This window comes from Callionymus lyra, chromosome 4 (assembly GCF_982586985.1).
Source record: "Callionymus lyra chromosome 4, fCalLyr1.hap1.1, whole genome shotgun sequence".
In the NCBI taxonomy this organism is placed as follows: Eukaryota; Metazoa; Chordata; class Actinopteri; order Syngnathiformes; family Callionymidae; genus Callionymus; species Callionymus lyra.
In genome coordinates, this window is record NC_141821.1 from 19,388,064 (window position 1) to 19,405,045 (window position 16,982).

Sequence of the window (16,982 nt, forward strand, 5' to 3'; positions counted from 1 at the left end):
AACACATAATTTAACTAGATAACTTAAGTGTTTATTTAATTGTGTCACTTTCTTTTAAATATACAGTAACAGCTGATAGGACCTGGGGTTAGGAGTTGACAGTTTATTTTAACTATCCATGAACTTTGACTTCAATAACCCTCGAGAGCTTTTGGCAGACTCGATAAATAGGTTAGATAAGAATCATTTCAAATTAACATCGGAGGCAGTGATCCATGTGCACAGTCTGAATATGTGACCAAGTGTAAAGAGAGTCACTGTTACTACAACACTCTCACTACAAAACATTTTATTTTCATGCTTCAGAGAAAACGTGGGGAGGAGAAAAGAAAGCATTCATGAGAAATAACGATCAGATTTATGTCAATCTTTTGACACGATCAAAAACACGGGGAAGAAACTATGTGAAGCAGACGATGCTTATCATGTCGATTCTTTTTTTTAATGAAGCACTTCGACTGCGTCTATTTACCCCTTCTAAACTTGCCAGGTGTTGCTGCAGTCTTCTGCTTCTTCTTGGCAGATCCTTTAACGTCAGGCTCCTGCTGGTTTGAACAACATCAAAACAATATTACCACGAGGCTTTTCAGTTCATGAATCGAACCATTTTTTAAAAAGCAGTACCTTCCGCTTGGACGATAAAGACCCGGTGACGGTGAAGAAGGAGTCCAAGCGTCCCTGAGTGTTGCCTTGTCGGCTCTTCACAATCTTCTTGCAGCCGTTTCGGATCCTGTCCTCGCTTTATTAACACACAGCATACCGTTTTAAAACATCTTTTTTTTTTAAACCTCTTTTTAAAAACCTCAACTCAAAATAGAAAGTCCTGTTTTAGGATTTTGCTGGTATATTTGTTGCAAACACTGCACCCTAGTGGTCAATAAATGCATCACAGTAAGAAAGACTTACCTGAACTGCTTTTCACTGCACATGAACTGGACGAGTCCTTCCTCATCCGGCTCGTTCCACTTCAGGTCGACAGTTGAACAATCGACAACTTCTGGATCTAGAAACAAAGCTCTGGCTTCCTTGTACAGCCAGTCCTCTGGAACTGGATATTTCTGCAGGAAGTTGAAAAAAAAACCCTTCTCATAAAGTCTGTCTCAGCTACTGTGAACCTGTGAACGTACTTTCAGATCAATGTTCTCTAGGATTTCTTCGATGCTGCCGTGCTGCCGGATCAGGTCGATGGCCCTCTTCGGACCGACCCCCTTGATGGTGCCGCAGTAGTCGCATCCCAGCAGAATACACAGATCGATGAACTGCAACAAACCAGTTTAGACAAGTGTATAGCAATGAGGAAATTATTTAATCGACTCAATTATTCTAAAATGCAATAAAAAGGTTTGAACAGAGATTTATTTTAAATTTCTGGCTGAAAGATTGTTTTAAAAAAGCTGCCATGAATGAGTGACTTTTGCCATTTTTTTTAAATTAAAAAAAAGCATTTGATATTTTTTCATTTTTAGCCTTTTAAATAAAATAAACAAAAATAAACTGGTACAAGTGGCTCCAGATGATCACAAAAATGATTGAATTTGAAAAATATTATTATTATTAAATATTATTGGAATTAGAATATTAATTATATTCTAACACTGATATGAAACATTTAGAATCGTTTACTTGACTATTTGTTTCTGGTCTTTGATTATTCAGCTTCTCCGATTGAATAGTTGGAAATAAAAGGTCTAATATCCTTGAACCTGGTTCCAGAGTGCTGCTGTATTAATAATGGTGGTTGAATGTTGTCAGTAAGATTCCTCTTTGAGTTGTTGTTGTTTGAGCTTCCATAAAGAGTAAATGCATGTTTGATTCTTACCTGTTCTTTAGTCAGGTTGATGTCCTGCAGGATCCTGCTGAAAGTGAACTCTTGGATGGGAAGTTTCCTGGGAGCAGAGCAGGATCATAAATATCCCACAGACTCATCCGACCAGAGGAGTGTTGAAAGATTAATGAGAGACTGTGGAATCACATTACTTGGCTTCACTGGAGGTCAGGTGTCTCAGCAGGACATTGGTGCCGAAGGTCAGACCGTCCATGTCCTCGGTCGCAGTTCCAAACACTTTTCCTGATTTAACTAGAGCGGCACAGCTGGCCTCAGCCTCACACGGAGCCTGGAAACACAAGAATAAGTCGTCTTCGAGTCATAGACAGAGGGAGAGAGTTCATGTTTTTATGGTTGGGTTACCTCAATATAGGGGACCCCCATCAGGGTCAGCAGCTTCTTGCACTCGTCGTTGTGCTGCCTGGTGACTTTAACCAGACGCTTGCTGAACTTGTCAATGTTCTCCTGTTCACCTGAACAAATGCAAACATTCATTTTCTCGACTGCAACAGCTCAAATGCATCAACGCTACGACCCAATTTTTTTTATTCGGGATTCACTAAACATTTCATCAGTGGCGGCTGGTAAAGAATATCCTATGTGGTGCTCTTTTCCTGGACATTTCGCTGCCTAAACCATTGAAAGAACAAATATAATTTTATGTAGAAATCAACACAGTTAATGATGAATAATAATGTTTATTATGCTCCTTGTTAAGAGACAAATGAATATAAATTTTAATTATACTATAACATAAATCATAAACCAAATTATTAAATAATTAAATAAAGGAAAGCTACTAACATCCTGCTTACTTTCTACCTACTAATCACAAAGCTACACAAAGAAACTACAAATGAAAAATAATTTAATAAATTTGTATAATTAAAATGTCAAGAGCGGGGATCGATCGTCCTTAAAACTTAATAAACGGTGCATATGTAACTATCAGGGTCTTTTTCTAGCTCCATTATCAGTGTAAAGACTTCTACAAACATAGGGAAGTCATCACTGTTGGTGATTATTGCCAAACTAAAAAAGATTAAATAATAATACGAATAAATAAAATATAAAAAAAGATAATGAGATAAAAAACAGCCAAATCGGTGCAATGGTGGCAACAGCGCCCTTTCATCTCCATCCAAATTCGCGGTGATGCGACGAGTTCAGAAACAACTTATGAGGTATCCGCTCTGTAGGTGGCGCTCTCAGTTTAAAAAGAAGACCTTTCACTGTAGCTGGGGTTCAGGGCTGAGAAATATTGAGCAAAGAGTGCCATCTAGTGGCGTTCTAGAATAAGGACAGTAATGTTAAATCAACCCAACAGTGGTTGATCAACAATGTTGAGATGAATGAGTATTTTATTATTCCAAATTAGTTCCTAAACTCTAGAAAATAATCTAGAAATTAAGCACCAAAAATATGATTTTCAGATTCAGTTTCTATCATATTTAAACCATTTAAATAGCGTATACTGTACCCATTTCCTGCGCTTGTGCCAGCATCTTCTCTGCCTCCGCTCTTCTCTCCCCTCTCTTCTCCAGCTGAGAAACGAAATGCAAAGAAACAATATTTAGAAAAAGTTGCTTGTTTCCACATTCGTATAATCATCAAATGTACTCGCCTCTGATGACTTCAGCGTTGGAGGTTTGCCGTCAAACACGTACACAGGCTTAATACCGTAGTCCAGCAGGCGGATCGTGCGGTAAAACGTTCCCATAAGATGACTGAGAAAACAACGATGCAGAGAAGGTCGGCCAGTGATCGGAAAGCTTACGGATGTGGGTGTAATCTGAAGGTGGCATTCAGTACCTTGTCGTTTCTCCGTCTTCATTCTGCAGCACATTGCCATCCTGTCGAACGGCGATCAGGAACTGATAGATGCACATCGATGCATCTATAGCTATTTTCCTCCCTGGAAAAGTTGCATATACACAGTCAGAATATATACTTATATTTCAAACTATTCTCAGGGATCCCAGTTAGGCAAAATGAAAGTAGAGGAATTGTAAAGGGCAAATATTGGCTAATTTTCAATCCCAAAACTATTTATTTTATCAGAAAAATGTTGCTTATACTGGGGTAAGTAATTGTACATTCTTGACGACCATGTTAAAGTTCAAACACGTGGTATTTTTTTCTTGGTCTTACATTTTAAAATACTTATGGTGATCTAGAAGAGATGTATGACAGTCATTAGCAACTTGTGATAATTATTGATGTGAAGCATCATAAACCTTTCGCCTTTGACGATGACATGGATGAGTTACAGTTCAAATATAAGTTATCAACTTTCTGCATTTAAGTACAGCCCTTGACAGGAGAAAACCGAACAACTGAAAGATTGACAGCATTATGATGTTAAGTGATGATGACTGGCGCGGTTATCTTCTTGTTAGTGGTGATGCTGTAATGAAAGATAGATCCACCTTATGTTGCTTCTGATTGGTTAATATTGCGTGGTGCCTTCTGTGATTGGCTAGACTGAAGCAAAAAGCAAAATAGACCAACGTGTATTATCATTAAATAAATAGAGTGTTAAATGGGTAAATATAATCGTAAGACATGTCAAGTGTGGAATGAGAATGGCTCTCGAACCAAATGTTTTAGCCGTTTCATACGGAAATACAAATTTGAAATACCATTTTAGATTGAAAAATAGCAGAATTCCACTAATATCGGATATCTGGGATCCTTGTATTTTGTGTAATATTAGCTTTGAAAATATATATATATTTTTAATAGTTATTTCTAAAAAATATCTCCAGTCAACTCAAAAGATTTGAGCAACATTTAAGTTTCAAATAAATGTAAGTTTTAATCATTATTTAATAACCAGCTAAAATTCAAAGCTGTTCATGTTCTCCATTAAAACTGAAGACAATTAGGTTTTACTCTTTCAAATACACATGTATGTGTGTTGTTGATCTATTCATTTTTAAATCAATTCAAAATTGGGGTTGGAGAAGCTTTAGAGTAATCTTTGTTTTTTGGAGCTACAGGCAGAGGCAGTGACTCACTTTTCTTTAATCCAAACACCATCAGTTCAAGGCTACGCCGGTGTCGATGTGTTTGCACTGAAAGACCTGAAGTTTACGCTACGAACAAGCTGAAACTATAACCTTGTCTTTTTTTAATCTAGATCAATTTCTCAGGTTGAGGCTTCAATACAAGATATGCATTACAGACCAGCAGTATGGAAGTATTTGGATGAAGAAAAGTGACATTACCATCAATCACATGAACACAGGTCCTCAATACACTCTACATTTAACACTGAGATTGTGTAGAGATGGATCTCAAAGTTGTGACGTGTGTCATAAACTGATATTACCGAAGTAGTTCTTGATATCTTGCTCTTTGATGGCTCCCGGTGCATGGTCAGCAATAAGCTTGGTGAGTCCATGTATTCCCATGATGACAAAGTCAAATCCACACGATCTGAAATGTTTCATGTATAAAAAAAGAGAGAATTTATCAACACGAGGGAGAAACGACATCAACAACCATCTACACTTCATTCAAATTTGCTAAAACACTCCCAATAAAATAGCGGTTTTGCTTCGTAACCTAGAGGTTTAATGTGAGCACTAATAAAGGCTTGAGGGCCACATAAACAACTTAATAAAATAGTAAAATAAACTACTTTTATTAAACTTCACACGGCAGAGCAATGTGGTCGAGCACAACAATGCTAACGTAGCAAACAAAGATGTTTTGTTTTTTTAAATATCAAATCCTTCCCGGATTAAAGAAGTGGGCTAGTTGGCGTTTTGGAAATATATGAACACGTTTTAAAGCATTATATAGATTTTTTTTTATTTTTTAAAAAAAGCTTCTGCATAATCCGCTAACTATTAGATGAAAAAATGGTTCGACTTGACAAACTCTTGGTATCATTCTGAAGACAAATATGCAGCGGTATCAATGCTTAAGTTCCCTTTACTTAAAATATCAACATGCTTTAATCTAAGAAATGTTAAATAAAAGTGTACATACGTAGAAAGAAAACAGCCTGAGCACCAGTCGCCAGGAGGATCTGCGTCGGTTTCGCGGGAAATATCCAGGCAGGCATGACCAATCAATGTGTCGAGTCACGGATCGTCCCCCCGCCGTTGACGCCGTTGATCATCGATGTTCTCATCGATGTTGTGCGATTGCTCTGGTCTCCGCTCGCCGCGCTTCCGGGATGACGGGTCGTGTAGCAGCACAACAAGCTGCAAGTGAAAAGAAATGCCCTGAATGTTTTCATTTGGAATCATTATAACCCGAGTTACGGGTTTATAAAGATCGTTTTAAAATGCGCAAAGAGAGGACGAGTGGATGATATGTGACCGTGTCGGAGGTGTGTTTCTGCTTCTCCGCCCACCCCGGAAAAAGTCACCGGAGCTTGTGGTTATTTTATTTTTCAGGTGACGTGGAATCGGATGCTTAATGTTGCGGGTTAATGGAACGATCCAGCTGCAGGGGAAATAGATATAAAACTCGAATAATGTCGTCTTGACAATTCGGCAGCATGCGTTGGAACAGATAGTTGTAGTTTGAGCTCCAGGATCGGAGACATCTTCCGGGGCCTCGACTCTGTGCTCCCCGGTGAACAGGTCCGATCGCATTCTTCAATACAAGCCTTATCGACAAAGCGCCGATTTCGGTATGTTGGAGCAGAAAGTATCACATTTGAATACATTTAATTCGACTTGTATTGTCTTTTTTTGTTTGCACATCTCGCTTAAAATGTAGTTTTTTGTTTACATGGCTAACAACTTATTAATTTACTCTGTTTTCATTTGTAAAGTGACGTTTGGTTTCCTTACTCGAGTAACCATGTACAACCTACTACATAACAACATTTGTAATGGCGATATTTTAAGAGTACATGCCCTTTTTTTAACGTAAGGAACGCTGATACAATTTGTTAATAATTATTTTCTATTGTAAAAATGTCATCTTGATTCCTATATGTACAAGCTAAACTATATTAATTCACCTTACAGCTAAGAACTACTACCCTTGTTGGTGGTTCTTAGACTTCTCAACTGAGATAAATCTCTAAACTTGGGGAAATTATTTCAAAACACGATCCATGAGTTTGTGACTTCTTGTTTGGACTATTTGTAACAGTTTATTTTCGTGTATAAAAAAGAAGGAGCTGTCTCGTCTGCAGTTAATACAAAACTCAGCAGCGAGAATTCTGACCCGCACTAGTAGAAGTACTCAATTTTCCCAGATCCTTAAAACTCTTCACTGGCTGCCAGTTTCTTTCAGGATCAACTTTAAAATTCTGGTTCTTACTTTCAGATCTATTCATGGTCAGACCTTACATCAGTGATCTGATCCAGATTTACACCCCAGCTCGGGCTCTGAGGTCTGTGGATCAGAATCTACTGATGGTTCCTGAACATTGGTTCAGGACCAGAGGAGAGAAATTCTTCCAGGCTGTTGCTCCTAAGCTTTGGAACGATCTTCCTCTCCCTCTGTGTTTGATGGATCTACTGACTCCTTCAAGAAACATCTTAAGACATTTTAATTCGTGCAGGCAGATTTTCTGGGACTCTTGTGTTTGTCTTATGTGTTTTAATCTTTTAAAGTATATATTTCAACTGTGTATTGTATTATTAAAGCGCTTTGTGACCCTGGTCTAGAAAGGTGCTTTGAAAATAACCGTTACTTACTTACTTACTTAGTTATTTGTTTTAGTATTAAGTAAGTTAAAACTATATTTTTGATATAACCCCAAAACTTTATTTAGTTAATGAATGCAGCTTCCATCACAAGTAATATGTTAATGTGACCCTAAATATGTGGTTTAAAATAAACTCATGTCATTCTTTTACTCTGTCAATAGAAAATGTATCACAGTAAAGTACTTTTTTGTAAGTCTAGATCTTATTATATGTTGGAAAATTATATATCTTTTTTTTGTGAACTTAATCCACAAGTCACAACTATAGGACATTTTTAAAATGTTGACAATGCAAGCACGGTCAAGTTTCTTTTTTATTTTGTATTTTTTAGAAATGAAATTTGAACCATTTTCAGCTCCACCAGTGTAAATATTTGCAAATGTTTCTCAAAAAGTGTCGTTGCTGACTTCTGACCTGTGAAATTGTCTGTTTCTCTTAGAAAGCCACCAAGAACAAGTCACCAAAGGATAATGGACCTGAAGTCCATCTGGCTCTTCAGCCTTCTCTGTGGTTGGGCAGTGGGCTTCAAGCCGGGGGATAATGTAACTCTCTATGTGAACAAAGTGGGGCCTTATCATAACCCACAGGAGACGTATCACTATTACACCCTGCCCGTCTGCAGACCCGAGAAGGTTAGTCTTTGTTCTTTAGTCTCCAAAACAAATCATTGTCTCATAATGATTTGGAGATGAAAAAATGTGTATTGTGTTTATCTTTGTGAGTAGTTTTTTCTAAGTGTCCAGTTTTGGAAAGTGGATTGTGGGGACTTTTATTAATTCAACAACTTATAAAAGCTTTAGCTATAATAATGCCATGTACGATATTGTTGTATTTATAGGTGTATTTAATTGAAATGATTATCACCAAATAATGATATTGTGTTTGTATAATTGTTAACCATATAATTTTTTGTTACAGGTGCATCACAAATCTTTGAGTCTGGGAGAAGTTTTGGATGGCGACAGAATGGCAGAGTCTTTGTATCGCATCAAATTCCGAGAGAACGTTGAGAGAAAAACTCTGTGCAAGCTCACCCTGTCAGGAGAACAGGTCTGCACGCACACATCATCGGGCCCAAGACTTATTAATATCTGGTTCTTTTGTTTTTAAATGTGACATACGTGTGTTTTTGATCAGGTGGAGCAGCTTCGGGAAGCAATCGAAGAGTTGTTCTACTTTGAGTTTGTCCTGGACGACATACCCATTTGGGGATTCGTCGGCTACTTGGAAGAAGGAGGCCTCTTACCTCACACCCACAAGGTGATATCTCAACGACGTCCTGCACAGTTATGGGCCACAACTAACATCTCCCTCAACAGGTGGATCTGTGGAACCACTTGGACTTTAACATTGAGTACAACGGCGACTCCGTGATCTTTGCTAATGTGTCGGTGAAGGACGTCAAGCCCGTCCCCCTGGAAGAAGGCGCCGGGTCACCCGGGGTCGGCGTTGGAGTCGGCGGCCGAAACCTCACGGTCACACACACCTACAGCGTGCACTGGTTCGAGTCTTCTTTGCCTTACTCGCGCCGAGCCGAGCGCCTCCGCGATTATTCCTTTTTCCCCAAAACGCTGGAGATCCACTGGTTGTCCATCATCAACTCGCTGGTGCTGGTGGTGCTGCTGCTGGGTTTCGTCATCATTATACTCATGCGGGTTCTGAAGAACGACTTTGCCAGGTCAGTTGAAGAAACCCCCGCGGTGATTACGACACTAGAAAGAGCAGAGATTGTAGTTCCTTGCCGTCTCATTCCAGATACAATGTTGAGGAGGATGGTGGCTGTGATGATCTGGACCAGAGCGACAACGGCTGGAAGATCATTCATACTGACGTCTTCAGGTTTCCACCGTACAAGAGTCTGTTGTGTGCGGTTCTGGGAGTGGGGGCTCAATTCCTTACCCTTGCCACAGGTGTTTATTCGAGCAAACGACAACTTTTTCCCACACACAAAACTCAATTTAAACGTGTACTCTCTTGCACACAGCGATCATCGTCATGGCTTTACTGGGCATGTTTAACGTGCATCGACACGGCGCCATCAACTCGGCGGCCATCGTCCTGTACGCTTTGACCAGCTGCGTGTCCGGATACGTTTCCTGCAGTTTTTACACGCAGATCAACGGACACCGATGGGTTTGGAACATCATACTGACATCTTCCCTTTTCTCTGGTGCGTCTAAGAAGAAGTTTGCTAATAAGATTTTTAATTCTACAAAATAGTTCAAACATGCCTGCTTGAGACCTTTGGGTTTAAGTCATGTCATCTGATGTCTATGATCTCAAAATATTGTGGCATAAACATTTTTTTCTTTTTTCTTTTTTTTAGTGAGTTAACTGTTTTTTTTATTTAAACAAAACATTATAGTATCAAGTTCATCATTAAAAAGAGGTATATAATGTGTCAGTTTACATCAGTATACGGAAACAATTTCTGATTTGTAAACAATTGTACACTATTATTTCTTCTTATCATAGAAGATAAGAAGAAGATTCTTGTTTCACTCTTGTGTATAATACAAATTTAATTATGTTTGTTTTCTTTGCCGCTGTTTGTTTTGTTATTGACCTTGTTGATTGATTGTTAACCCTTGTGTTATCTCAGGGTCAAGGTGACCTGAAGGCCTGAAAAAAAAATGTGTTTGTGGTATCCCTTGTGTTGTCTCTGGGTCAAGGTGAAAGGCCTCCATCACTGCATATGTATATTATGGAAGCCAGGGAGGTCGTTCACCTTGACCCAGAATCAACACAAGTGTAGATTATGTTTAAAAGTTAAACATTTTTGTAAAAAAAAGTGTCTCTATATATTAACAATTACATTGAAAAATACACGAATTGAATCCTTCATTTTCCATGTTTGGTCCCTTGAACACATCAATGTAGTTAATTAAATGCACGAAGAGCACCAGTTTCCTATAATGATGAGCTGATAAAGCTTCATGAAACAGTGTCTTATTTTTCAGAGGTCAGTAGGTGGCGCCATCAGTTAAAAAATGATGTATTGTTTCATTAAAACAGTTGTTTCACAAAGTAAAATAGAGCAGAGACCACCATCTAGTGGGCTCTAAAAATAATGACACTGCTCCATGAAGCCTCATCACTAGTTTCATAGAAGCTGTACACCTTCCAAATCTAAGACTTCCGTCCGTCTCCCTCGACAGCTCCTCTGTTCCTGACATGGAGTATCGTGAACTCGATCCACTGGTGGAGCGGCTCCACTCAGGCCCTGCCAGTTTCCACTGTCCTTCTCCTGCTTGCCGCCTGGATTCTGGTTGGATTCCCACTGACCGTCATCGGCGGCATCGTGGGGAAGAACCGAGCCGGGAGCTTCCAGGCTCCTTGCCGCACACGCAACATTGCCCGGCAAATTCCTTCGCAGCCGTGGTACAAACACGCAGCCGTGCACATGGCTATCGGTGGCTTTTTGCCCTTCAGGTGAGCTTTCATTCAGAAATGTCAAAGTAAGTAAGTAATAGTTATTTGTAAAGCCCCTTTCTAGACCAGGGTCACAAAGCGTTTTAACATTAAAAGACAATAAGCAGTTAAAAATGCCTAAAAATGTAAAAACTCTAAAAGGCTAAGACAACATAAGACAAACACAGGAGTCCCTGGAAATCAGGGAAAAGCACAAATAAAAATGTCAGTAGATCCATCAAACACAGAGGGAGAGGAAGATCGTTCCAAAGCTTAGAAGCAACAGCCTGGAAGGATTTCTCTCCTCTCTGATCCACAGACCTCAGAGCCCGAGCTGGGGTGTAAGGCGTGATCAGATCACTGATGTAAGAAGGATCTGAAAGTAAGAACCAGAATTTTAAAATTGATCCTGAAAGAAACTGGCAGCCTTTTTAGGGATCGGGGAAATGTGAGTCTTTCTACTAGAGCGGGTCCGATTTTTCGCTCGAATTTTGTATTAACTGCAGGCGAGACAGCTCCTTCTTGTTTGGACTCCAAAAATAAACTGTTACAATCGTCTAAACGACTAGGACACAGTTTCTGGTCAGTGTTTTGCAGTGTTGTACCAGAGACATGTCAAATACAACACCCAGGTTTCTCAGGCTCAGTTTGAAGTAGAATGATGATTTGACTTGTGTTCTGTCCCTCAGTGCCATCTCCGTGGAGCTGTACTACATCTTTGCCACAGTGTGGGGAAGAGAACACTACACCCTGTACGGAATATTGTTGTGCGTCTTCGCCATCCTCCTCTCGGTCGGCGCCTGCATCTCCGTGGCGCTCACCTACTTCCTTCTGTCCGGAGAGGACTACAGGTGGTGGTGGCGTAGCGTCCTCAGCACCGGCTCCACGGGAATCTTCATCTTCATCTACTCCGTTTTCTACTACAAGAACCGCTCGTCGATGAGCGGCCTGGTGCAGAGCACCGAGTTCTTCGGCTACTCTCTGCTGACGGCGCTGGTCTTCTCCCTGATGCTGGGCAGCATATCGTTCTGGTCCTCGCTCGCCTTCATCCGCTACATCTACCGCAGCCTCAAGATGGACTGAGCTTTCGGAACAACAGATTCCAGTGGACAGGAACTGGAACTTTAAAGCAGCTGTGAATGCTGGAGTATGTGATACTTGAATGGGGTTCTTCTTATTTAACGTTCAAATGGGAGTTTTCCGTACAAAGGGATGTCAAAACTGGAGTCGTTTGTATAATGCAGGTTTGAAAGTGTCATTTTCTTTGCAGGTTCCACTCGGACATGTGGCGAAAGATTCCGTTGTAATGATTAAATTCATTTCCACAGAGAGATTATAGTGTAATTAAAGTGTTTATCAGGAAGGAAAGATTTGTGAAACATAAAGAATCTTATGAAATAAGATGAGTCTTGAAGGAGACGTGGTGATCCTGTGAGGTTACTGTACGGAAAATGCTTTTTCTATAACTGCTGAATTAGTTTACAAAGCTTTTTTTATGCCAATTACTGGAATTAAGTTTGTCAGGTTTGGAACACCATTTCTTTTTTGTAGTAAATGTCTAAGAACTTTCTTTTCAAAGAGATGTTTGTTTTTTTTCCTTTGGTCATTAATGGGGGGTGGTTCTATCATGAACAAGTGAAGCTTCATGAAACAGTGTCATGTTGTTTGGAGGCGCCATCAGTTTAAAATGTGATGTTACATTAGTTGTACAAAACAGGGGAAAAAAAAATTGCAGAGACCGCCATCTAGTGTGCTTCAAAAATGACACCGCTTTGCACGGTGCAGATACCAGCTTAAATATCTCACAAATATTTAGATTCTCATATTTTTTCTTTATTTTTCCAAAGTTGCAAAACGTGCTGCCAGCAGGTGTCGGCGATAGCGTTGCAACCATCGTTAAATAGAAGCTGTCATGTGATTTCCAGTTAGTGTGTAGCAGCAGTGTTTGATCTGTACATACTATCTGTTAAGAATTTGCGTACTAAACTGATGCATACTAACTTCTAGCATACTAAGAGTAGTATGCGATTTGAGACACAGCACTATTGTGTTGATGAAGCTTCATGAAGTGTTCAGGACCTGTGCTGTGTCTCAAATCGCATACTAGCTTACTCAAAGTTAGTATTTTTACACTAAATTGAGCCACAAAACTGAGCATGGTTCAATGGACACTAACCACACTAAACAGCTGCCATCTTAATGACGTTTTAAACAGAAGTTACATCATATAAATGCATATACTTACAGGTGTATTTTCAGCATGTTGCATACTAACTTCTAGAATAGTAGGGGTAGTATGCGGCTGGTGTCATAGCTTCAAACTAACTCTAGTTATTTCTATTGTCTCAAGTATAATACAGATTTTATACATCACTTAAATGTTTATCAACTTAAACACAGTAATTCATGAAAAACTACCACTGTGTAGTTTGTATTTATGGCAGTCAAACACAAGGGTTACTTTTTTTTAACCTTTGTCTGTGACCCCAGAGATTTCACTTTTAAAGAGTCAATTTGTCAAGAAAATGTACTGTGATTTCACTTAAATCCAGGATTATAAACCATGAAAAATAATGAAAAGACAGAGTTTAAGTTGCCACAGGAACCTTTTTATAGTAGAAAAAAGGTGAACAGTGTGTGCATATATTCTGCGCTTTGCAAAAAAAACACTTTCAAATAGGATGCATACACAGAGAACATTCCATAAGTGCAAAGAACAGAACATCGTTAATAGTTGCATATAAAAACGGGGTAAAAATTGTGAATACAATCAACAGGCAGCGCAAGAATGAGGGTAAGTGTAGAAGAGTTTCACATTCACATAAATGCTTGTCGACACAGGGCGACCCCCAGGGAGGGTCTACACACAATGGCTGCTCACGGGTTCTGTCGTCTTGCTCATTTCATGAGGGAAGTGGTCGTTTGCGCTGTAAGCACCATGGGTGTGGTCGAAATGGTGTAGTCCCGGGGCCATGTGCCAAGCAGAGGTCTGGGGTTTCGGGGGAGCTCCTGGCTGGTGCGAGCCCATGGGCCACGAGGGGTATCCCGGGGGTGCGCTCGTGTTGCCCATGGCGGAAAGATACCGGGCCATATTTTGATGAACGGGCATGCTCGACATTAGGTTTTCGTTGAAATGGGTTTTGTGCTCTTGTTTGACGTCTCCTTGGTACTGGAACACAAAGCATCGTGTTAGGATTAGAAGACAAAGAAAAAATGACAATAGGTTTTTAAAAAAAACTTTTCATTGCCGCATGTTTCGTCTTGCCTTTAAGGCCAAAAATCAAGTCTTGGATGAGGCCTCCAATGTAGACGAGTTGATGTGCGTCCAAGCGTCTACGTCTCCGCTATTGCTGTAGCAGGACATATCGGCTGGACTAATATTCAAGCTTCAAAAACTGGTTTAGTTTGCTTACATTTTGAAGAGGGTTGTGGACGCTTGCGATGACCGTCCCGCGAACAGGTCCTTCCTTGTTTGCCGACCAGCCGCTGTCTTTCTGGTGCCTCTTCAGCTTCATCCTTCGATTTTGAAACCACGTCTTAACCTACAACGAGGAGACGCGGTCAAACCCGAGGTGTCAAACAGACGAGCTCAGGTGCGCTCACCTGTTTGTAGGTGAGCCCCGTCAACTCCGCTATGTTCTTCATCTCGGCCGGCGTGAGGTACCGCTGCACACTGAAGCACTGGCCGAGAGTGTTCATCTGACTCTCCGTGAACGCGACGCGGGCCTTCGCTTTGGATGCTTGAGAAGAAGACTTGCCCTTTTTCTTCTGAGGTGTGGGGTCCTGAGGGGGGTTGACCTCGTTGACTGCAGCCTCGTGGTCGGAGTTCGGGGTAAATGTCTGAGGAGCCAAAGCCGCGGAGCTCGGAATCTGTCTAGTCTCTGGGCTACAGCTGCTGCTGCTGCTTGTGATGCTGGCCTCGTCATCGTTGCGTTTCCTGGTCCAGCTGGACATGTCTGGGAGCTGGACAGTTCCTTCTCCACTGCTGGCTGAGCTCCATGAATCTGTGAGTAGACCACAATATTGGTTGCATTAGATCAAAAATAAATGGTAGCTACACAAACTTTTTTAATGATGCATAAATGCACTCCAGTTAACTCATGGGGTCATCTAATAGAAAAAAATTAATTATCTCGGAAATTTTACATTTAAATGTTAGTATATTGCCATACTGCCGTTTTAAATGATTTTTAAATGGAAGAGTGAAGCCAAGACCCGCCTCTTGTTGCTTCTAATTGGTTAATATCGCTCGGATTCTTCTGTGATTGGCTGATTTTACGCAGAAGGACCAAAGCTTATCATTATAAAATTAAATAAAGAGTTTATAATACAGATATATATTATATTGCGTTAGGCAATATTAACACAATTTACCTAAGTGTCAAATAAAGATTTATAAAAAATATATTTAAAAATAAATCATATTTAATAAAATATACAAGAATTCAAAAGGAACTTAAAATCTTACTTACACTTTCACATTTAAAATTTAAACTAAAAATTTGATATAAAACAGTGATTATTATCCTTAGATTCGTAAATTGAATTACGACTATAAGTATGCGTGGATAGAGATAGAATATATATAAATTGAACTTGACACGCATTGGAAAATATGAAATATATATATACACAAATATATTTTAAATAAGTAATATAGTTCACATGTTTTGAAGAAAAAAGAGTCATTAGTTATATGCGCCACATAGAAAAGGAAAAAAAAGCCGGTGATGCGTTCACGTACCGGGAGAAGCGTGCACTTCCGAGTCGCTCCCCGACCTCCCGACCTCTTCCGGGCTGTACGCGGATCCGTGCTGCCTGCCCTGGTACGCCTGACCCGACGCTTGATAGTGACCGCAGCCGTTCACGTCCCCCTCCTCCGGGCTGTCCGGCGGAGACTCGTCCGGGGGTCTGGGTGCGGCGGCGTAAAACCCCGGGGAGTTGTAGCCGCTCAGGTCCGTGGCTTGAGTCTCGCCCCAACACGCCATGTTCCCGCCGCTCTGGTCCGCGCCAGGGGGGTACAGGAAGCTGTAGGCGTAGGCGTGGTAGGCCGAGTTGTAGTTGTAGCTCAGCTTCCAGTCCGCCATGGCGCAGGTCAAAAATAAAAAAGAAGATGGAAACGAGTGTCGCGTCAAACTAAAGAGCAGGTTCAGATTTCCCGGTCTTTTTGTAGAGGCGCGTGGGTGTGGACAGGTAAAGTGGGTGTCCGGGTTTCAGCCAATCAGCTTCCACGCATCATTAATGGGCGTCAGCGCTTTTCACGCATCGACGATCGATATGACTTTAGAAAAAACATTTGAATTTCACTTTAATTTTGAAAAACAAGTGGATTTTTGTTTCACAACACCTCACTTTTCACATTTAAAAAATAAGCAAATAAGTTCTGATATGGTCCGTGTAACTTTTAGTGATTTTATTTCCAATTCAAGAGGAGAGATTGAAATATAAATATTTAAAAAATGTGAAATAATTAAAGAAAGAAATTACACATTATATCAGAGGTGGGCAATTATATTTCTTCAAGGGTTCACATTCAATTCTGTGAATGTTGTTAGGGGCCGTCAAGTAAAAAGAAAGACGAAAAAAAAACACTTAAAAAAGGACATTCGTCATTAGGCTGTGACTTTTATTAAGGTAAATAAGATGCAATTTTATTCTTTTATATACAAGTTTTTTTTTCAAAACATTTCTTCATCCAACTTATAAAAAATGTTTTGAGGGATTAATGTATACTTGAAAAATGACACACAAAAAGTAAATAAGTGTTATGTTGAAATGTAAAGGAATAATACATACGAAATACATTTGTTAATGCATTAGAACCATTTATACAGGATCATACTTTGACATTACGAGGGCCGCATAAATATAGTCAAAGGGCCGCATGTGGCCCCCGGGCTGCACTTGAGTAGTTACAGCTATTCAACTGTTTTGTTTAATACAATGACTAAAACAAACATGTTATATTTGCAGTTGCACATTCATGACATATAGGAGGAACCTTCTACACAGTCTAGCTTGCACTTTTAAATAGCTTATTTTGAGGAAAATTATTGAGAGCG

At 40.0% G+C, this 16,982-nt stretch overlaps 3 protein-coding genes across 5 annotated transcripts; 1 reads left to right on the forward strand and 2 right to left on the reverse strand.

Annotated features, from left to right (window-relative positions):
- Positions 1-272: 272 nt before the first annotated feature.
- On the reverse strand, positions 273-5,883 carry fen1 (flap structure-specific endonuclease 1). Of its 2 annotated transcripts, none has more exons than XM_087789065.1 (12): positions 5,825-5,883; positions 5,160-5,266; positions 3,638-3,740; positions 3,450-3,552; positions 3,306-3,369; positions 2,189-2,298; positions 1,978-2,114; positions 1,820-1,886; positions 1,128-1,259; positions 907-1,058; positions 625-739; positions 273-542 (listed from the first exon to the last, which is right to left on the reverse strand). In XM_087789065.1, exons 2-12 carry the CDS (start codon positions 5,239-5,241, stop codon positions 465-467), a joined length of 1,143 nt encoding a protein of 380 aa, XP_087645191.1. In that variant the 5' UTR covers positions 5,242-5,266; positions 5,825-5,883; the 3' UTR covers positions 273-464. The 2 variants fall into 2 exon arrangements, with proteins under 2 accessions (XP_087645191.1, XP_087645190.1); XM_087789064.1 differs by having other exon boundaries at positions 273-545.
- Positions 5,884-6,020: 137 nt separating this feature from the next.
- On the forward strand, positions 6,021-12,490 carry tm9sf1 (transmembrane 9 superfamily member 1). 2 transcript variants are annotated; one of them, XM_087789066.1, is made up of 10 exons: positions 6,021-6,170; positions 6,238-6,476; positions 7,949-8,141; positions 8,428-8,559; positions 8,647-8,769; positions 8,829-9,187; positions 9,265-9,419; positions 9,494-9,679; positions 10,668-10,941; positions 11,610-12,490. In XM_087789066.1, exons 3-10 carry the CDS (start codon positions 7,980-7,982, stop codon positions 12,001-12,003), a joined length of 1,785 nt encoding a protein of 594 aa, XP_087645192.1. In that variant the 5' UTR covers positions 6,021-6,170; positions 6,238-6,476; positions 7,949-7,979; the 3' UTR covers positions 12,004-12,490. The 2 variants fall into 2 exon arrangements, with proteins under 2 accessions (XP_087645192.1, XP_087645193.1); XM_087789067.1 differs by having other exon boundaries at positions 6,021-6,476.
- Positions 12,491-13,585: 1,095 nt separating this feature from the next.
- nanog (nanog homeobox) lies at positions 13,586-16,055 on the reverse strand. Its single transcript, XM_087788101.1, has 4 exons — positions 15,665-16,055; positions 14,524-14,924; positions 14,334-14,462; positions 13,586-14,089 (listed from the first exon to the last, which is right to left on the reverse strand). The coding sequence occupies exons 1-4, from the start codon at positions 16,005-16,007 to the stop codon at positions 13,781-13,783; spliced, it is 1,182 nt and encodes a 393-aa protein (XP_087644227.1). The 5' UTR covers positions 16,008-16,055; the 3' UTR covers positions 13,586-13,780.
- Positions 16,056-16,982: the final 927 nt, after the last annotated feature.